This window comes from Monodelphis domestica, chromosome 4 (assembly GCF_027887165.1).
Source record: "Monodelphis domestica isolate mMonDom1 chromosome 4, mMonDom1.pri, whole genome shotgun sequence".
In the NCBI taxonomy this organism is placed as follows: domain Eukaryota; kingdom Metazoa; phylum Chordata; class Mammalia; order Didelphimorphia; family Didelphidae; genus Monodelphis; species Monodelphis domestica.
This window is the reverse complement of record NC_077230.1, coordinates 195,516,428-195,533,229: the sequence shown is the minus strand read 5'-3', so window position 1 is coordinate 195,533,229 and position 16,802 is coordinate 195,516,428. Positions and strand designations below refer to the sequence as shown.

Below are 16,802 nucleotides of genomic sequence, written 5' to 3'. Positions count from 1 at the left end.
GTGTGTATTCTGTTTGTATGAGTGTAATGTGTTATAAATATTATAATTATAAATGTTATAAATATTAAAATCAAAATTAAAAGTACAAAGTAATCTGATGGCATTATTCAAAACCAAATATTTAGAGTATTGTATAAATTTTGTGAACCTACAATTTAAGAGGAACAAGAATTTGGGCACCAAAGCTATATGTACTGAGAATTGAAGAAAGAGGTTATAGACTAAAAGCATTAGAAATCCAAAAATCAGCTCAGATGTCAGCATTACTTTGGAAGTTAGTCCCATTTTACTTTATCAGTGTGGAATGTCAAATTATAGAAGCTCCGAGGCTGAGAATGAGGTGAAGAGTATCGATATCATCTGAACTTTCTCTACTAGCAGTCTGACACTGGGGAACCAAATGCTGGGAAAATAGAGGGCCTAGGATATTGAACAAATAATGATATGATCACAAATATTCCTAAAATGCTTCATTTTCTCTCACTTCCCTCCACTCTCTTCTTCCCCTACCTCTACCTATCCAATATTTGTAAATTCTACCTCCATAACATCTCTTCTCTTCATTCATGTGCCCTCTCTACTAGTTCAGGTTCTCATCTTCCCTAACCTCAATTACAAGAGCCTACCTGGTTTCTCTGGTTCCCAAGTCTCCTCTCCAATCTATTCTCTGCTAATATGCCAACATGATATTCCTAAAAAGCTGGCATGGCCATGGCACTCTGCTGCTTAAGAAGTTTCAGTGGTTCTTTCTTGCCTCTAGGAGAAAAATACAACTTTCTCTGTATGGCATTAAAGTCTTTTACAATCTGTTTCCAATCAATCTTACCATGCTTCTTTTAAATTACTTTTCCCCGACCACTACATTTTCCAGCCAAACACTCCATCTCCTTCCCCTCTAACTTTGCTCAGTCTCTCCAAGAATCCTCTTATTCCTCCCTTTTGCCCTTTGGAATCCTTAGCTCCATTCAAATTTCAGTTCAGGTGCAAGAGGTCAAGTAAGATCCCTTCAATTGCTGCTGCCTCTACCCTGAATTTATTTAACTTATTTTCTATTAATATTGCATTCATTTATCGGTGTATGTGTTGTTTCCTCACTGCAAAATAGAGGATGCTTGAAGGCCAAGTCAGTTTTCACTTTGAACTTTGTGTCTCTGGCACCTAGCAGAGTATCCACTTATAGTTTCTGACCTGAATAAAATACATGTTGACTTAAATTGAATGGATTATTTCTCACAATGAAAGAATTCTTGTTTCCAAGTACTCTATGGTTTTCATCAACACGGGATGTTAGAGCTGGAATGAAATTTTGGAAATTGCCTTTTACAGAGGCAAATTTCTGCCCTCTTCATTCAGATTTCCCCCCCTGCTATTTGTTTCATGTCATTTGGCTAAGGGGGCCTTTGTCAGCCAGAACAGATTTAAACTCATGTATGGGGTACTTGGTTCTTTAGCATTTAACTCTAACACAAGAAACTTGGGCAAAAAGGAAATAACTGAGCAATACAAGCACAATGAGCTAGATGCCAGTTCTCCAATATTTAGTTTCATGGTTGTTGGCAAAAGTATCTGTTTCTTAATCATCAGGGGTGTCATCCAAAGTACAAGGCAACAACGAAGCATGTATAAGGCAAAAGATGCAATCTGGAATGGATTACTAATAACTGCCAATAGAAAACATAAAGGAATAGAAATTCTATCACTTGAGAGAGAGCCATAACTTAGTAAATTGCTAGAAATCAATCAGTTCAGTGAGTTTTGCTACCATAACAAATGAAGATCTTAATGATATTCTATATTTTAGGGATGGTGACTTCTGAAGTGACAAATCTATTTGTGGGTCATAAATGACTTGTGGGTCATTTCATTTTTTTTATAAAAACAAAAATGGGTGAGAGTTTTCAAAAGGAATACATGTGGAATTTCAACATCAGACATTCATCTTTCAGTGATAGGGATAGTTAAGCTAAACAGATAGAAGCAATTTTGGGGTTAATAGTGACCTTTCACATTTTTCAAATATATTCTACTATGTAAACCAAGAGTTTGACTCAGAGAATGAAGTGTTGAGGTAGAGGGCAGTGGAGGGGGAATGAAATTAATAAAGAGTAGCCCCTGGTGGATCATAATTCATAGAATTTTAGAGCGAGAAAGGACATTAATTGCTCTGTTCATAAGCATTTATCAAGCATGTTCTTTGTGCCAGGTACTCTGCCAAGTGCTAGAGATCATCTAGTCTATCCATTCCAGTGAGATAAGATTAAGTATAGATAGAGATACTGTGAAGGCCCAAGAAACTCAGAGAGGCTAAGTAACCAGTAAGAAGCTGACATCCTTTCACCTGAGACCCTGGGAAAGCTCCTACAGGAATATTTGTATGTTGATAAAGGGAATTCCCATTTCCCTAGAGGACCACAGTCAAAAAGTTCAATTGGCCATAACTCATCGTCCTGGGTTTAAATCTGGATTCAGATACTTCATTAGCTGTGTGACCCTGAGCAAGCCATTTAAATTTGTCTCAGTTTCTTCCTCTGTAAAATGATCGGGAGGAAGAAACAGCAAAGCACTTCAGTATCTTTACCAAGAAAATCCCATCTCATGGCACAAGGAGTCAGACATAATTGAAACAATTGAACAACAAAAACAACAACCTCTCACAGAGCTATATTGAAGGGTAACTGAAGTTCACAGTGATGAACATGAAGTATAGCAAGATGCTAATTCTCTTTCTGAATCACTGAACAGAAATCAAACTGTATTTAGTCTTAATTCCCACGATAGATGTATTTTACTTTGTCAGAATGCTTGTACGAGAACAGCATGTATGCAAAGTCTCAGCTAAGCAAAATGTCCTATCATAGTGATGTCACAATGAATAAATCTGAAAACATAGCTCCTTTGAAAGATACAGACTTGGTGAGAATCGGGGAAAAAAATCTGACCTTGCTTAATAGATTATCAATAATGTTGACTGAGGCCAGTTATAGAGGCAATGGTTCTACCTAAGGCACATCCCAGCCTCGGTATTACTAAGGAGATGACCTGAAAGTTAAGGAGAGATCATTAATCAATAAATTAACTAAAATGAATTTTTATTAATTGTATCACCAGCACTTAGCACAGTGTCTGGTGCATACTAGACATTCGATAAATGCTGATTAGATTGGATTGGGTTGGACTAGCTCAGCCTTGTCATTGGGCACAGATCATGCTGGGAAAGGTAGAAATATTCTAAATGCAATATAAATACTAGGGACCTGCAGCTCACTTTTCCTACTGATATAGAAGGACAGGAATGCCACACTGAAAGAACCTCTCTCTTAGAATCCAGGTCTGTGATTTCTATGGTATTTTACCCTTGAAATTAAAAGTTACATAGTAGAATTGTGAATACTTTTAAAAAGATTCTCAGATTAACTAATTTGTTTTGACCATTCCTCCCCTCTCATTTTAGGGATGAGATAAATTAAGATTCTGTGAAGGAAAGTGAAACTTGCACAAGGTCTCAGAATTGGTTATTGGTACACTCAGGCTTGCCAATCTCAAAAAATGGGGATTTGATGTATGAATTTTAAGGCTGGAGGAAATCTAGGATGAAGAGCAGAGCCATGGTAGAGATTGTCCAGAAATCAGCTGGAGGAGAAATAGATAGACAGATAAATAGATAGAGCCTTCTTCTAGCCTTGGAACTGACACACTTAAAGGATCCTCTGTTCTTACAGCCTCCCTCTCTGATTGGTGGTACCCTTCCACGCCTTCCATTTCAGAAGGATGCTCAGGTCAGTCATGACTCATCCTTCTCCAAGCTGTACTCAGGACTTCCTCTCCTAGGCTTCTGTGTCAGGTATCTCTAATCAGCCCTTTTCAGCTTCTATTCATGCATTCTCTATATGATTTCTACTTGTATTTGTATTCTTGGGTCTAAGCTAAGTGCCTGGCAAATAGTGAGCACTTAATACTTGATGACTAACAAAACATCAGAAAAATATTTAGGAGTGAGAAATAGAAGAAAGTACAAAATGGCTCGAGTCAGAGGACCTGGATTCAAATCTTGTCTCTGATACTAGTTATGTGGTCTTAGATAAGTCTCAACCTTCCTAGACCTCAGTTTCTTTATCTATAAAATGACAATGTTAGACTTGTTGGCCTCTAAAGTTCTTTCCAAGACCTACAAATCCATGATCTCAAATCTTCTCTATCACTCCTTTCCCTATAAAAACTCTTTATTAATAAAGGTATTCCTTTCAATATTCCTGACCCATTTCTGATGGTGTTTAGTAAGAGAACAAAAAAACAATTTCTTCATGACAAGCACTATAGCCTAGTGAGTAGAGAACTGCCCTCCAACTCCATCTTAGTTGAACTGGTTTTCAAGTCCACCTCTGACATATACTGGCTATGTGATTTAGAATGAGTCACAACCTCTTAGCCAGTTAGGTGGCACAGTGGAAGACTTCAGTGCTTGGAGTGAGGAAGATTCATCTATCTGAGTTCAAACTTGGCTTCTGACATTCACTAGCTGTATGATCCTGGGCAAGTCACTTAACCCTGTTTGCCTCTGTTTCCTCCTATGTAAAAATGAGCCAGAGAAAGAAATGGCAAGAAAACTCCAAACGGGATTGTGAAGGGTCAGACATGACTAATGAAATACTGAAGAACAATAAAACTCTGGATGAATCACAACCTCTCACTATTCTAGGATGCTCTCTAGTTTTATAAATTGCCAGAGAGACAATCTGAATTAGTAGCATTAGTTTCCTCAACTGAGAGAATTCCTTATATAATGAAATAAAAAATTTAGCCCCCATTATCCCTAATATTTTAATACAGGCCATTCTTTTATTTTTTTCCATTTAGGGGCATAATTGATACCTGACTCTATTCTGTAGAAGATCCTGTATAAAATGCAGAGTCTTAGTACCTGAGGGCTATCCCTTAATGCTGGAACCATGGCTAGGTATCAGGAGGACAAGATTATTTATATTGCATCAGAGGTGAAAAGAAATCTCACAGGATGCAGCTTGCTCAGTTCTTTCACTGCAAACCAACTGTCTCAATTTGAAGGGGAAATCCTGAATGCTGATTTCATGATCACTGATAAATCACCAATTATTGTAACAGTTTGTTTTGTGCAGAGAATAACATTTTTCTCATTTATGATGTATTTCAACTGCTGCTTCTTTATTCATACATTCAACTTTCTGCTTTTGTTCCCTAACTGTCCTTCATTTGTTAAAAAAGGGTGGCTTGTAAAATATAGCTTTCCTGGTATGTGATTTATGGCTTAATCCAGAACCCAGGGATAGAATAGCCTTTAGAATCTAGTCAGTTCTTTCAGGTAGGGCATATTCAAATGACATTAAAAAATAAGGAGAGACACTAATCCTAAAAATAGTAGTAGTTCAGTGCTGTACTCTCAATAAATTCCCTTGTATTACAGCATTCAAAGTGCTAGGTAAGAATGTTTCCTCTTTTTTTGACCTTAGTCCAGATGTTGGAAAAACAGGGACACTAATGCATTGCTGGTGGAACTGTGAACTGATCCAGCTCATTTGGAGAGCCAGTTGGAATTATACCCAGAAAGCTAGTTGTTTCCCAAGATCAGGGAAAGAGGAAGAGAATCCATATGTACCAAATATATATATAAACAGCTCTTTTGTGGTGACAGAATTAGAAACTGGGGGATGCTCATCATTTGGGGAATGGCTAAACAAATTGGGGTAAACAATTGCAGTGGAATTCTACTGTATTCCATAAGTGCTCTGCTTTCAAAGGTAGGTTTGTAAGAAACAACAGACTGATTTTTTTTAAAACCTGGAAGGAACTGTCTGAGATAATGGACAGTAAAATGAGTAGATCTAGGAGAACATTATACACAGCCACAAAATTAATGATGGAAAAATAAACTGTTACTTCCAGAAGTTGAACACAAAGGTAAAACATGAAAGATCTGATTTATATGTACATGTTGGCCTCTCTGAAGATATCCTCTGTGATACAGAGAGGGCTAGGAGGGGCTAGGACACTCATGAACAAGATTTATTGTGTAGATATGAAAAAAGTAAGCTAAAAATAAAAGAAATTTGTGTACTATCTTCTTTTTTGTATATGGAAAGACTTGTGTTTGGTTTTATAAACATTTGGAATAAAAAATGAAGGTTACATGGTAATTTATTTCACTAAACTAGCAGAACATTTAAAAAGTTTAAAGGCAAAAAATGCTTTTCACTTTTAATTAGTTAAAGAGTAAGTTTATTTGTTTAGCCTTTTAGGAGATAACTAACAAATTATTTCAACACTTCAAAGTTAAAGGTATAACTGATATTTAATGTGCTATATAGTGTTAGCAATGATTGAAATTTAATATTTTATATATATTATCCTTTGAAAATCCATGACAAAACTGGATCCCCATTGTATAGAAGAAACTGAGCTTCAGAGAAGCTACATGACTTGCCATAATCTTTTTTTAAAACTATACCTTCAGTCTTAGAATCAATACTATGTATTGGTTCCAAGGCAGAAGAGTGGTAAGGGCTAGGCAGTGGGGATTACATGACTTGCCCAGAGTCACACAGCTAGGAAATGTCTGAGGTCAGCTTTGAACCCAGAATCGCCCATCTCTAGCCTGGATCTCAATCCATTGAGCTACCTAGCTTTCCCTAAACCTTAGCCTTTTGATCATAAAAGCAATAAGTCAGGGTGGGATTCAAATCCAGGTGTTTCTGGCACCAGTTATATAGGAACTCTACCCCATTAAAACATCATTCCAGGCTGCCTCATATTAATTCTCATGTTTTAATCAATACCTCCAATTTACTGACAATGTCATAAGGGGTCAAAAACTCTCTCTCTCTCTTTGTACTTCCATTACAAACCTACATTTGAAAGTAGAACACTTTATAATGTTTATTGGATGACATAGTTAATACATTTACAATAGAAGCAGTACTTCAGAAGTCAAATTTGTGTTTCAAAAAGGTGAAGAGAGATCTTATTCCCCTCATAGCAAGTGCAAAGTAAATTCTCAACAAAGAATCCCTCTAAGGCAGAGTAAATTACCTGTGCTTTTCCCTAATTTTCCATATACTCAGCTAAAGTTCCTGATCCTGCCTTAAAGCCTTAGGAAAAGTGGGAGAGCACCCTCCAACAATAAGCCACTAGTATGGCTAGGCAACCCTACCAAAGTGGAAATGGAGCAAGACTTCCCAGGGTTCTAATACACAAATCATAGCTTCCTTAGGTAGAAGAATTCAGCACCTCACTCTATGTGTAATCATAACACCTAGTGATGAAATATGGACCTCTTAGAGTCTTTTGGTACTTTTTGGTCAAAGATAGCAAAAACGGTTTAAGACAGTCCTTGGCAGATTTCAGATCCAAAACAGCATGATTATAATACAGAGCTACCACTGAGAAAATAGGGATACTTTTGTAAAATGGGGAAAACAATGTCTTCTATACTCCTACTGACTTCACAAGGCAAGGCATCCAAATTGTACTTATGGAGTTGATTTCAAGTTTTAAACTCTTTTCTCTTTCTAATTCCAATGAAGGCTTCATTCCTAAGCAGTACATTCAATTGTTGTTTCTGACTCTGCTTGATACTATTTGGGATTTTCTAGGCCAAAATAATAGAGTGGTGTGTCATTTCCTTCTCTAGCTCATTTTACACATAAGGAAACTGAGGCCAACAGGTTAAATGACTTGCTCAGGGTCACATAGCTATTAAATATTTGAGATCAGATTTGAATTCATGAAGGTTAGTCTTGCTGTTTCATTCTCTATCCTATTCTAGTGCTCTATCCACTGCATCATCTAGTTGCCCATTTGAAAACGGGGAAAAAATCATACAAAACAATGGTCACATGTGCATCTCTATACATTTTTAAATCTAAAAACACTCCTTTTATGGAAAACACATTTTGGTGAGTTATACAGAGTGCCTAGGTTTCAGTAAAAAAAAAAAGTTCAATAGATATCATTTGACTGGCATCTGATGAAGTCGATCATATCAAGATGAAAAAAAAAAATCCAGGGCAGTACATAGTTATAATGAAAAGGTTTTCTGGGCCTAATTTTCCCTATACTGATAGTCAGGAAGGATAAAGGTCTTCTAAGATTCTAGGATCTTGTTACTTTGCATTTATTTCTATTCTTTCTTCTCCTTTTTAAAAATGTTAAAATTGTATCGATATATCGATATCTTTTGTTTTTATATCACCTCATTTCTAAATATATCTCTTCCTCTTGCTACCTTGTGAACCATCCCATGTAACAAAGAATAATAAAAGAAAGAAGAAAAAACAAAAGAGGAAAAGTTAAGCAAAATTAACCAACACATCAACAGTGTGAAAAGATTTAAAATATGTCACACCTATAGTCTCCTGCCACTAGTGAAATAAAGGTGGGGGGGAGAGGGAGGGAAGCAAGAGGGGAAGGCGAAGGGGGAAGGGAAGATAGAGAGAGGGACAAGAGAGAGGAGAGGGAAAGAAGTGGTATTTTTTTCATTTTTTTGCATATGCCATTTTTGAAGGTCTTAAAACTCTTCCAACTTGTATGAATTAATCTTCATTCACCTCATCCCTGACCAATATTCTTGTTCACTATTATAGCAAAGATCAAGATTTTATTTCATTATTATTAGCTTACTTGATAAACTTATTTATACTCTGTATTCCTGATTCTAGGAAAAATCACCTGTCTTTGAATAATGCTTCAAAAAAACCTAATCAACCATTCTTCCCCCTTTTTTTCTGTCACACCTCCCTTTTGGCACTTGACCAAACTTTACAAAATCTTTAAATTTCTACATCGTCTAACCTTGAATTTTTAACTCTTCATGTTTTAGACACTGGGTTTCTTTACCTTTTACATTCCTAGAACACCATTTTCAAGTTCTTCCTTCCCTGTTCTCCCCCAAATGCCCCCCAAATCATTCTTCCTAATATATACTTTGGCTCCTCCCTAGGTTTTGGTATTTAATATTTTAGTCCTCTTCTTTTGGATACACTGTAGTTATTATTCAGGGCTCTGGTCTTCAAAGGATAGTTTGGTCCTAAGGTCCTCTGACATATTGTACAGGTAGGTACAAATCCCACTTGGAAAATCAATCCTCAGATAAGTGACCAAAGACAATTATTTTGCTTCCTCATTCCTTATTTTCAGTTATAGACCTGGAATACTTTCCATTCCTTTATGTCTTACTCTTTCCTAATTCATTCATTTTTGTAATCTGATATATATCATCTTAAAATTGGAAGATACCTTAGAAATAATACCCCCAACTTCCTGTCCAACACAGCAATTCCTTTCACAATATTCTGATACACTTCCTAGTCTCTTCTTGATAATTTTGGTGATAGCAACTTCATTAGTCGCCTATATCAGTTGTTATAAAGTTATTTGTGTTGAGTCTTAATATGTCTCACCATAATTTCTAGTCAATTTTTGTCCGGATTATGTCCTATGGAACTATTTAGAACATCTTTGTTCCCTCATATGGCAGTCCTTACATTATTTGAGAAAAATTATCATGTCCTCCTCTCTTTTCTAGGCTAAATATTCCAAAATAATGAAATACTTTTAAATTGCAGAGTAGATAGAACAGTATTCAAAATCCAAGTGTTTGGGTCCAAATCCCAGGTCTGCCACTTTGTGATTATAGACTCATTTAACCTCTCAAGATCTCAGTTTCTTCAAATAGAATAGATGACCCTGAATTCCCTTCTCTATAATCCTATGATCCTTCATCAGATCTTACATGATATGGTTACCAAAATTTTCATCAATCTGATTTTCCCCTGATTACAATCCACTTGGCCAGTGTGCTGTTTAAATGAAAGGAGAGGAATGATAGAAGAAGGAAGAGAGGAAGAAAAGAAGAAAGGATAGAAGAAAGGAAGGAGAAAGAGAGAAAGGAGGGAAGTGCAAGGGAAAGAAAAGCTAGTGAAGGAAGGGATAGAAGTAGGAAAGGAAGGCAGGGAGGGATATAAAGGAAGGAAGGGGAAGGAAAGAAGAGGGCTTCTGAATTAGGAAGGAGGCATTTATTAAGCACCTACTAAATGCTTAGTACACAGTAAACCTACTATCTACTTCTGCTTACTATTCACGACAATATTTACTACTTCTTAGGAAATAGTAAAGGAAGATTTTCTAATTCTAAGATTTCTTTATTTGGCATTTATTGCCCCCCTCCCTCCCCCTCTTATTCTCTCTCCCCCCCCCAAATAAATTTGTATTGATACCTTCTGTTTTTTTGAATCACCTAATTTCTAAATATATCTCTTCCTCCTAAAAGGAAGAACATGAGAAGTTCAGCAAAATTAGCCAGTCATCAACAGAGTGTGACTAAATAGAAAACATTTCACACCCAGTCTCCTGCCTTGGCGGGGGGAGGAATGGGAGTGCACTTTTTTCAATTTTTTTAATACCTTTTTTTTTGAATGGCATAGAACTCTTTCCCCACCTGTATGAATTAATCTTCACCAAATCTCTAACATTCTCGTCCATTATTATAGCAAAGACCAAGATTTTATTTCATTATTATTATTACTAGGAAAACTTAATGTTATATTCTGAGCATATTTTCTTTCTTTTTGATTCCAGGAAATGCCTATCTCTGAATAATGCCATAAAACCACCAAATTAACCATTTTCTACTTTTTTTCCTAGTCAAACCTCCCTTTTGGCATTTGACCAAACTTTACAACATCCTTTAAATTTCTATACTTTCTTACAAATCCTCCCTTCTTCTCTTCCTTCCTCCTCTCCCTTTGTCTTTTCTTTTCTTCCTAATCTTAAAAGAAATCTATTATTCTGAGAAGTTTACAAATATTATTAGTCATTTGATCCTGACGAAAACCCTATAGGGTATTTGCTATCATTATACCCATTCTATAATTGAGAAAGCTGAAAAATACTGAGGCACTGCCCCAATGCCCAATAACTTGTGTCTCCTGTTGCTTGTGAACTCAGGTCTTCCTGATTCTAGGCCCAGAATTCCATCTACTGTGCTACCAGCTATCTCATTTGATTTAAAGGGGCTGTTCAGAACTGAACCCCAAACTCCAAAAATGGTCTGACAAATGTAGATAATAGTGGGGTTAATGATAAGGCTGGTTTAACAAACAACAAGACTTGCACAGTCAGGCAAATAGGATTTTCCCTTTAGAGCTAGCATATTAGCTAACATGACAGCAAAGGAAAGTAATGAATGCTAGAGGAGATATGGCAAAGTTGGGACATTAATGCATTGCTGGTGGAGTTGTGAATTGATCCAACCATTCTGGAGGACAATTTGGAACTATGCCCAAAGGGTGCTAAAAGACTGACTACCCTTTGATCCAGCCATAGCACTGCTGGGTTTGTACCCTAAAGAAATAATAAGGAAAAAGATTTGTACAAGAATCTTCATAGGTGCGCTCTTTATGGTGGAAAAAAATTGGAAAATGAGGGGATGCCCTTTGGGGAATGGCTGAAAAAAATGTGGTATATGTTGGTGATAGAATACTATTGTGCTCAAAGGAATAATAAAGTGGAGGAATTCCATGTGAACTGGAATGACCTCAAGGAATTGATACAGAGCGAAAGGAGCAAAACCAGGAGAACATTGTACACAGAGACTGATACACTGTGGTACAATTGCATGTAATAGACTTCTCTACTAGCAGCAATGCAATGATCTAGGAAAATTCTGAGAGACTTATGAGAAAGAACACTATCCACATTCAGAGGAGGAACTGTGGGAGTAGAAACACAGAAGAAAAACAACTGCTTGATCACATGGGTCAATGGTGATAGGCTATACATTTATAATTTGAAATTGCTGTAGGACCTGTGACATACACTTTTTGAATAAAAATAGCTCACTTTGGTAACACTTTTCAGTTTAAGAAATGCCTCTCACAAATACCTATTGAGTAACTCGTGCAAATATTACAGTCATGTTTTAGAGAGAGAAACAAACAAATAAAAAAAAACCCAACAACACAGAAATTAGGTGACTTCCCAAGGTCACACAGCACAGTCAAGGCTTGAACCAAAGTGCCTCAAACCTCAGTCCAATGCAATTTCCCCTTTACCTCTCCAACTGTTCATCCTTAGACAGCAGATTAATCTCTTTTTTTTTCCAGGAAAGGGGATTCAGCATCAAAATCAGTAGACAAGATGGATGAATATGCAAAGGATATTACGAAAGTTTTCTTTTTAAAGAAAGGTCTGCCTATATAATAATGAGACAGATAACCTTGTGGGACAGCATTACTGTTATTCATATGTTTTTCAATTGTCAGACTCTTGTTGATTCCATTTGGAGTTTCTCAGTAAGTATATGAGTGGTTTGCCATTTCCTTCTCCAGCTTAATTTACAGATGAGGAAACTGAGGCCAACAGGGTAAACTGACTTGCTTGGGGTCACACAGCTAGTAAGTATCTGAAGCTAAATTTGAACTCAGGAAGATGACCACACACCTACCACTCTATCCACTAGCTCTGAAAGTAGTTCCAATATAAAAATGCCCAAAACATCATTAATGGAATAATTGGATAGCATTTAAGGCTCATTTGGGACCTAATTTCTAGTATTGAAACAAAGCAATTAGTTTATAACAACACCTCATATAGTCTTGGTGCTGACTGAACATACCCAGCTCTGAACTGTCTCCCATTTAAGCCCATGAATTCCATTCAATCCAATCTATAAGCATTTACTTGGCACTTAATACATGCAAGGCAATGTGGCAAGCTCTGAGGTTATGGAAGACAAAATGAGGAATCTACTCTGTTCTCAAGAAGGTTACTTTCTAAATGAAAGCAACTGTTTTCTTGCCAAATATGGTAAATGGACAGTCACCTTTAAATTGGTATAGAGACTTGACTTGTAATTTTATTGGTATATGGAACTCCCAGATAAGAAAACTCCCTCTCCCATCCAGGTTGGGACGCTATGTACAACTCATATATAATCTCAAAGAGTTGCTTAGAACATGGAGAAATTAAATAACTTGCCCAGGGTCATTTATCAGAAGCTGGACAGATTAGATAGTGGTACAATGTAGGATGGGGTAGTGAATTGAATACTGGTCTCAGAGTCAAAAGACCCATATTCTAGTCCTGCCTCTAACACATCTTCAGGTATTTCATCAAAACTCAATTCTTCACTCAAGTCTGAACCCTGTAGAAGACAGTATTTGTACTCACATAAAGGATATGGAGGATTTTCTTCACAATAATTCTCTGACTGAAGTATTATAATCTTCATTTTTACAAATGAGGAAATTGAAGCTCAAAGTACTTGAAGAACTTGTCACTTGCCCAAGGTAACAACTATCAAGTATTTGGATAAGGATTTGAACCCATGTCTCTCTCTAACATTGTTCCATTTACATACTGGTATGAATTCAACAATGCTCAATAGTCTCTACTCTACTCTACTCTGCCAGAGAAAGTCTGGCAACTTTCTCTTCTAAATTATTCCTACATGTTAATTATCTTGATCATTTGTTAAGGAAACATCCATAATTAATTATAAATTTTGAAGAATATATTAAAATGTGAACCCTTCCTCTTTCAGCTGATCTCAGAATTCCCAGAACAGCATGTATATCCTATTCCTAAAAGGAAGCAGTTGCTGTGTAACTATGATAGCCAAGGCCAACCAAGCCAAGACAATAGGAAGATTTACTGACCTCTTGTCAGCAACTCTGGTGGATCTCCTAATCATAAACAACCCTTCTCCTTTCAGGATCTGTTTTCTATAGAACAAATTTGTCTACTGCACAATTTCTAGTCTCTTCCTTATCAAGCTTCCTCCTCCCAAAAATGAAAAAAAATAAGTTTTACGAAATAATTCTATGAGCACATATCTAAGAATATATCCAGACTTTTGCCTTTGGGAATGTAAGAAAGTAAAAGTGGAGGTGGGTCTTACTCTGTTTTTAAGTCACAATCTCCAACTCAAGAAAGAAGCCCCAAACAGCATGGCATTTTAGATCCATCACTGAATTTGGTTTGAGAGGAAAGTCCATAGTGTATTAAATCCACAATGCATTCTTCAGTTGGGTATTTTATGTCTTTGTACTAAGAAATAAATTTGCTCTTGGTTTTAGAGCTTACAGTTCCCAGATTAAATAAAGATTTCTAAAGCTGTCACAATTCTAATGAACGTTTTTAAAAGCCAACTACTGAGGGGGAAATAATTTTTGAGGAAATTACTGGTTTCAATATACTGTGCTAAGAAAAACGTTAAATATGACACCACTGATGACTTTACTAGGGAAGACAACTATGCATCAAGTTTTTTTTTCCTATTAATTACATTCATGAGGGGCTGTGAAGTTTGGGTTTTGCTTTGTTAATAATTTTCAGGAAGGGAAAATGCTGCGTGTGCTTACACCAAAACTCTGATGCTAAATGACAGGATATGCTCCTAATTTTAAGGGCAATTTTTGATCTAACCCTAAGCTTGTTCTATTAATAAATCTGAGTGATTGAAGGGTGATTATAAAATTTCCATTCTTGTAGAAAGATTCAAACTACTGTCACTTCTACAAAAGTTTGAAAATACCCTTCTCTATGTTTTGGGGTTATTTCAAAGTATTGTACTACAAACTTTATAAATCTGTGTCTTAGTTGGGGGAAAAAAGCAAAAGAGGGAGGGGCTCTCGGTACCTGACCTTTTAAATAAAAAAAGATGGCTATCTTACAATACCTTCTCTTTTCAGTAGTTTTGAAATTACTATCTTGAGCAAAAAAAGCAAAGCTCACCGTGGGTAGAAAAACACGCAGACTTTTTTGGCAGTCTGGCAGGGGGAGGATTTAAGGGAATCCCTGTGATTTAATACAAAAGTGTACATAAGTATCAGGACCAGTTTCTGAAGAAATATTATCCCTTTCAGGTACAAATGAGTGGTAACTCCCCTACTGGACTCACCCAGCTGGAGTTGTTCGCAAGTCCTGTTAGGGTTGTCTCCAATCTTGCATCTGAATATTGCACCGGGGTTGACCACTGAAGCGTTGGTTTGCCAGTTGGCGGTAGGGGCTCCTACCACAAGCCTAGCCCAGGGAACACACACACGCAGGCGCAGAAACAGATATGGTAAAAGGTCATCCCATACATCTTAGAAGCTCGGCAAAATCGAAAAAAATTAAAGAAAAAAAAAATGCACACATCCCCCACAAGCCTCAACTTTTGACTCACCACTCAGGGAACTGCAACACACTTTCTAGGCTCATAATAGGCGCTTATAATCGCTTGTTGATTAACTGGCTGCCAACTATGCCCAACGTGCTCATTCTCGATGATGCCCAAAGAAAGTACTTACCTTCTCCGGTACCCAAACTGAGCTTGGACCACCTCTCACCCCGCCCTCCCCTTCCTCCAGGCGCTTCAATTTTAAGAGAAGTTTGCCTCCTGGGCAAATTCACCTGGGAATGTCTATCCACAGCCCCCGCACAGCGTCTCCTGAGTGCTTTACTACTTTAAGAGGAAAAAAAGTTTTAAACCAAGGAGGTAATCACTTCAAGGCGAGTGCTTCGAAGCCTCCCCGCAAGTGGGAAACCCTGAAACAACTAACTCAAACTCACCATCTGCTGTCCCCATGGCTGTGCAAGACAACTGAATAGCCAAAGAGAGTCCCTTTGGGTCCGTTAAAGAGCAGTGCGTTGTCCGTGTCCAAGTTGTAGGGATAGATCCTTGGGATACAGGAGCAGAGAAGGACAATCACCGCCTTCCAGATGGCCACCCCTAGGGGAATAGCCTCTCGACTTTCTTTCCAAGCCATGCTCTCCCTGTTCGGGACATCCAACAAGCCGCACACAGTTCAGAAGTTATGCGCGAATGGGCAGAGAAGAGCGCCCCAAGTGCACCGAGGACGCAGCCGCGTGTCTCCAGCGGCGGGGCGCCAGGAGCAGGCTGGCGGCACGGGGTGATGGGGGTGGAGGAGAGCGTTGGGAGGAGGAGGAGGAGGAGGAGGAGGAGGAGGAAGTTCACAGCGGGCGGAGCGTCCCCAACGGCTGTGGGTTCCGTGGGCTCCTGGCCCCCCACGCCCTGTTTCTGTATCGAGAAGTTGGGGACTCCCGCCTTGCCTCCTAGACAAGACTGGGTGGGGTCCAGGGGTGTGGTAGAGAGTTGGAGGGGTGTGAGGCAGCTTGGAGTCCCCACCCGCCCTCCGGCCTGGCCAGACGGGCTGCAGAGGGCGCTAGGAGATTTCGGCAGGTCCAGATGTGTGCGCGTCCAGCTGCTCCGCCTTAGAATCAAATGAGATGCCTAGACTTGGCCTAAGATCTAGAAGCAGACGGATTCTCTTTAGTCTTTCTTGAGGAACGAGAGAGGTTCAATCTGGAGATTTTGTTTTCATCCTTTGACAAAGAGTGCCTAACTTTGCTACTTCTGGAAATCCAAAGATTCTGGCTGTTCCAATGAATAATTCTCTAGAAATTCCTTTTCTTTGGTGGTGAGCAGCAAGTCCAGAGGAAAGGGTGGGGTCAGGGAGAGGGGCTTCACTCAAGTGCCCCAAATCTAGGAACTTGGTTTTTAAAGGGCCAAGAGAAGCTAAGTTGCTGTTTAAAAAAAATTCATTTCACCTTAAAACACCTACCCCCATTTCCGTCCACCCCCTCACTTCCCTTTTAAGCCAGTCACTGATGTGTGAAGGGGGAACATTGTGAGTGGCAAATGGTACCAGATAGAAAACTTTAATCAGAGAGTAGAGATGTCTTAGACAAAAAGGGTTGAACTTTCTGTCTTTCTGAATCACAAACCTGAAAGCCCTTCATTGTCTGGTCAACACACATTGCTTTCTAAA

At 38.1% G+C, this 16,802-nt stretch overlaps 1 protein-coding gene across 2 annotated transcripts in view; it reads right to left on the bottom strand.

The window, feature by feature from the left end:
• Nucleotides 1–16,579, bottom strand: part of ITGA4 (integrin subunit alpha 4) — a 96,717-nt gene extending 80,138 nt beyond the window's left edge. The window contains exons 1-2 of one of the 2 annotated variants that reach the window (XM_001377699.5): nt 15,583–16,579; nt 14,930–15,051 (exon numbers count right to left, since the gene is read on the bottom strand). In XM_001377699.5, the coding sequence (XP_001377736.1) occupies nt 14,930–15,051; nt 15,583–15,779 (319 nt within the window). In that variant the 5' untranslated portion in view covers nt 15,780–16,579. The remainder of the gene's footprint in view (nt 1–14,929; nt 15,052–15,582) is intronic. The other variant, XM_056794095.1, reaches the window with a different exon arrangement.
• Nucleotides 16,580–16,802: the final 223 nt, after the last annotated feature.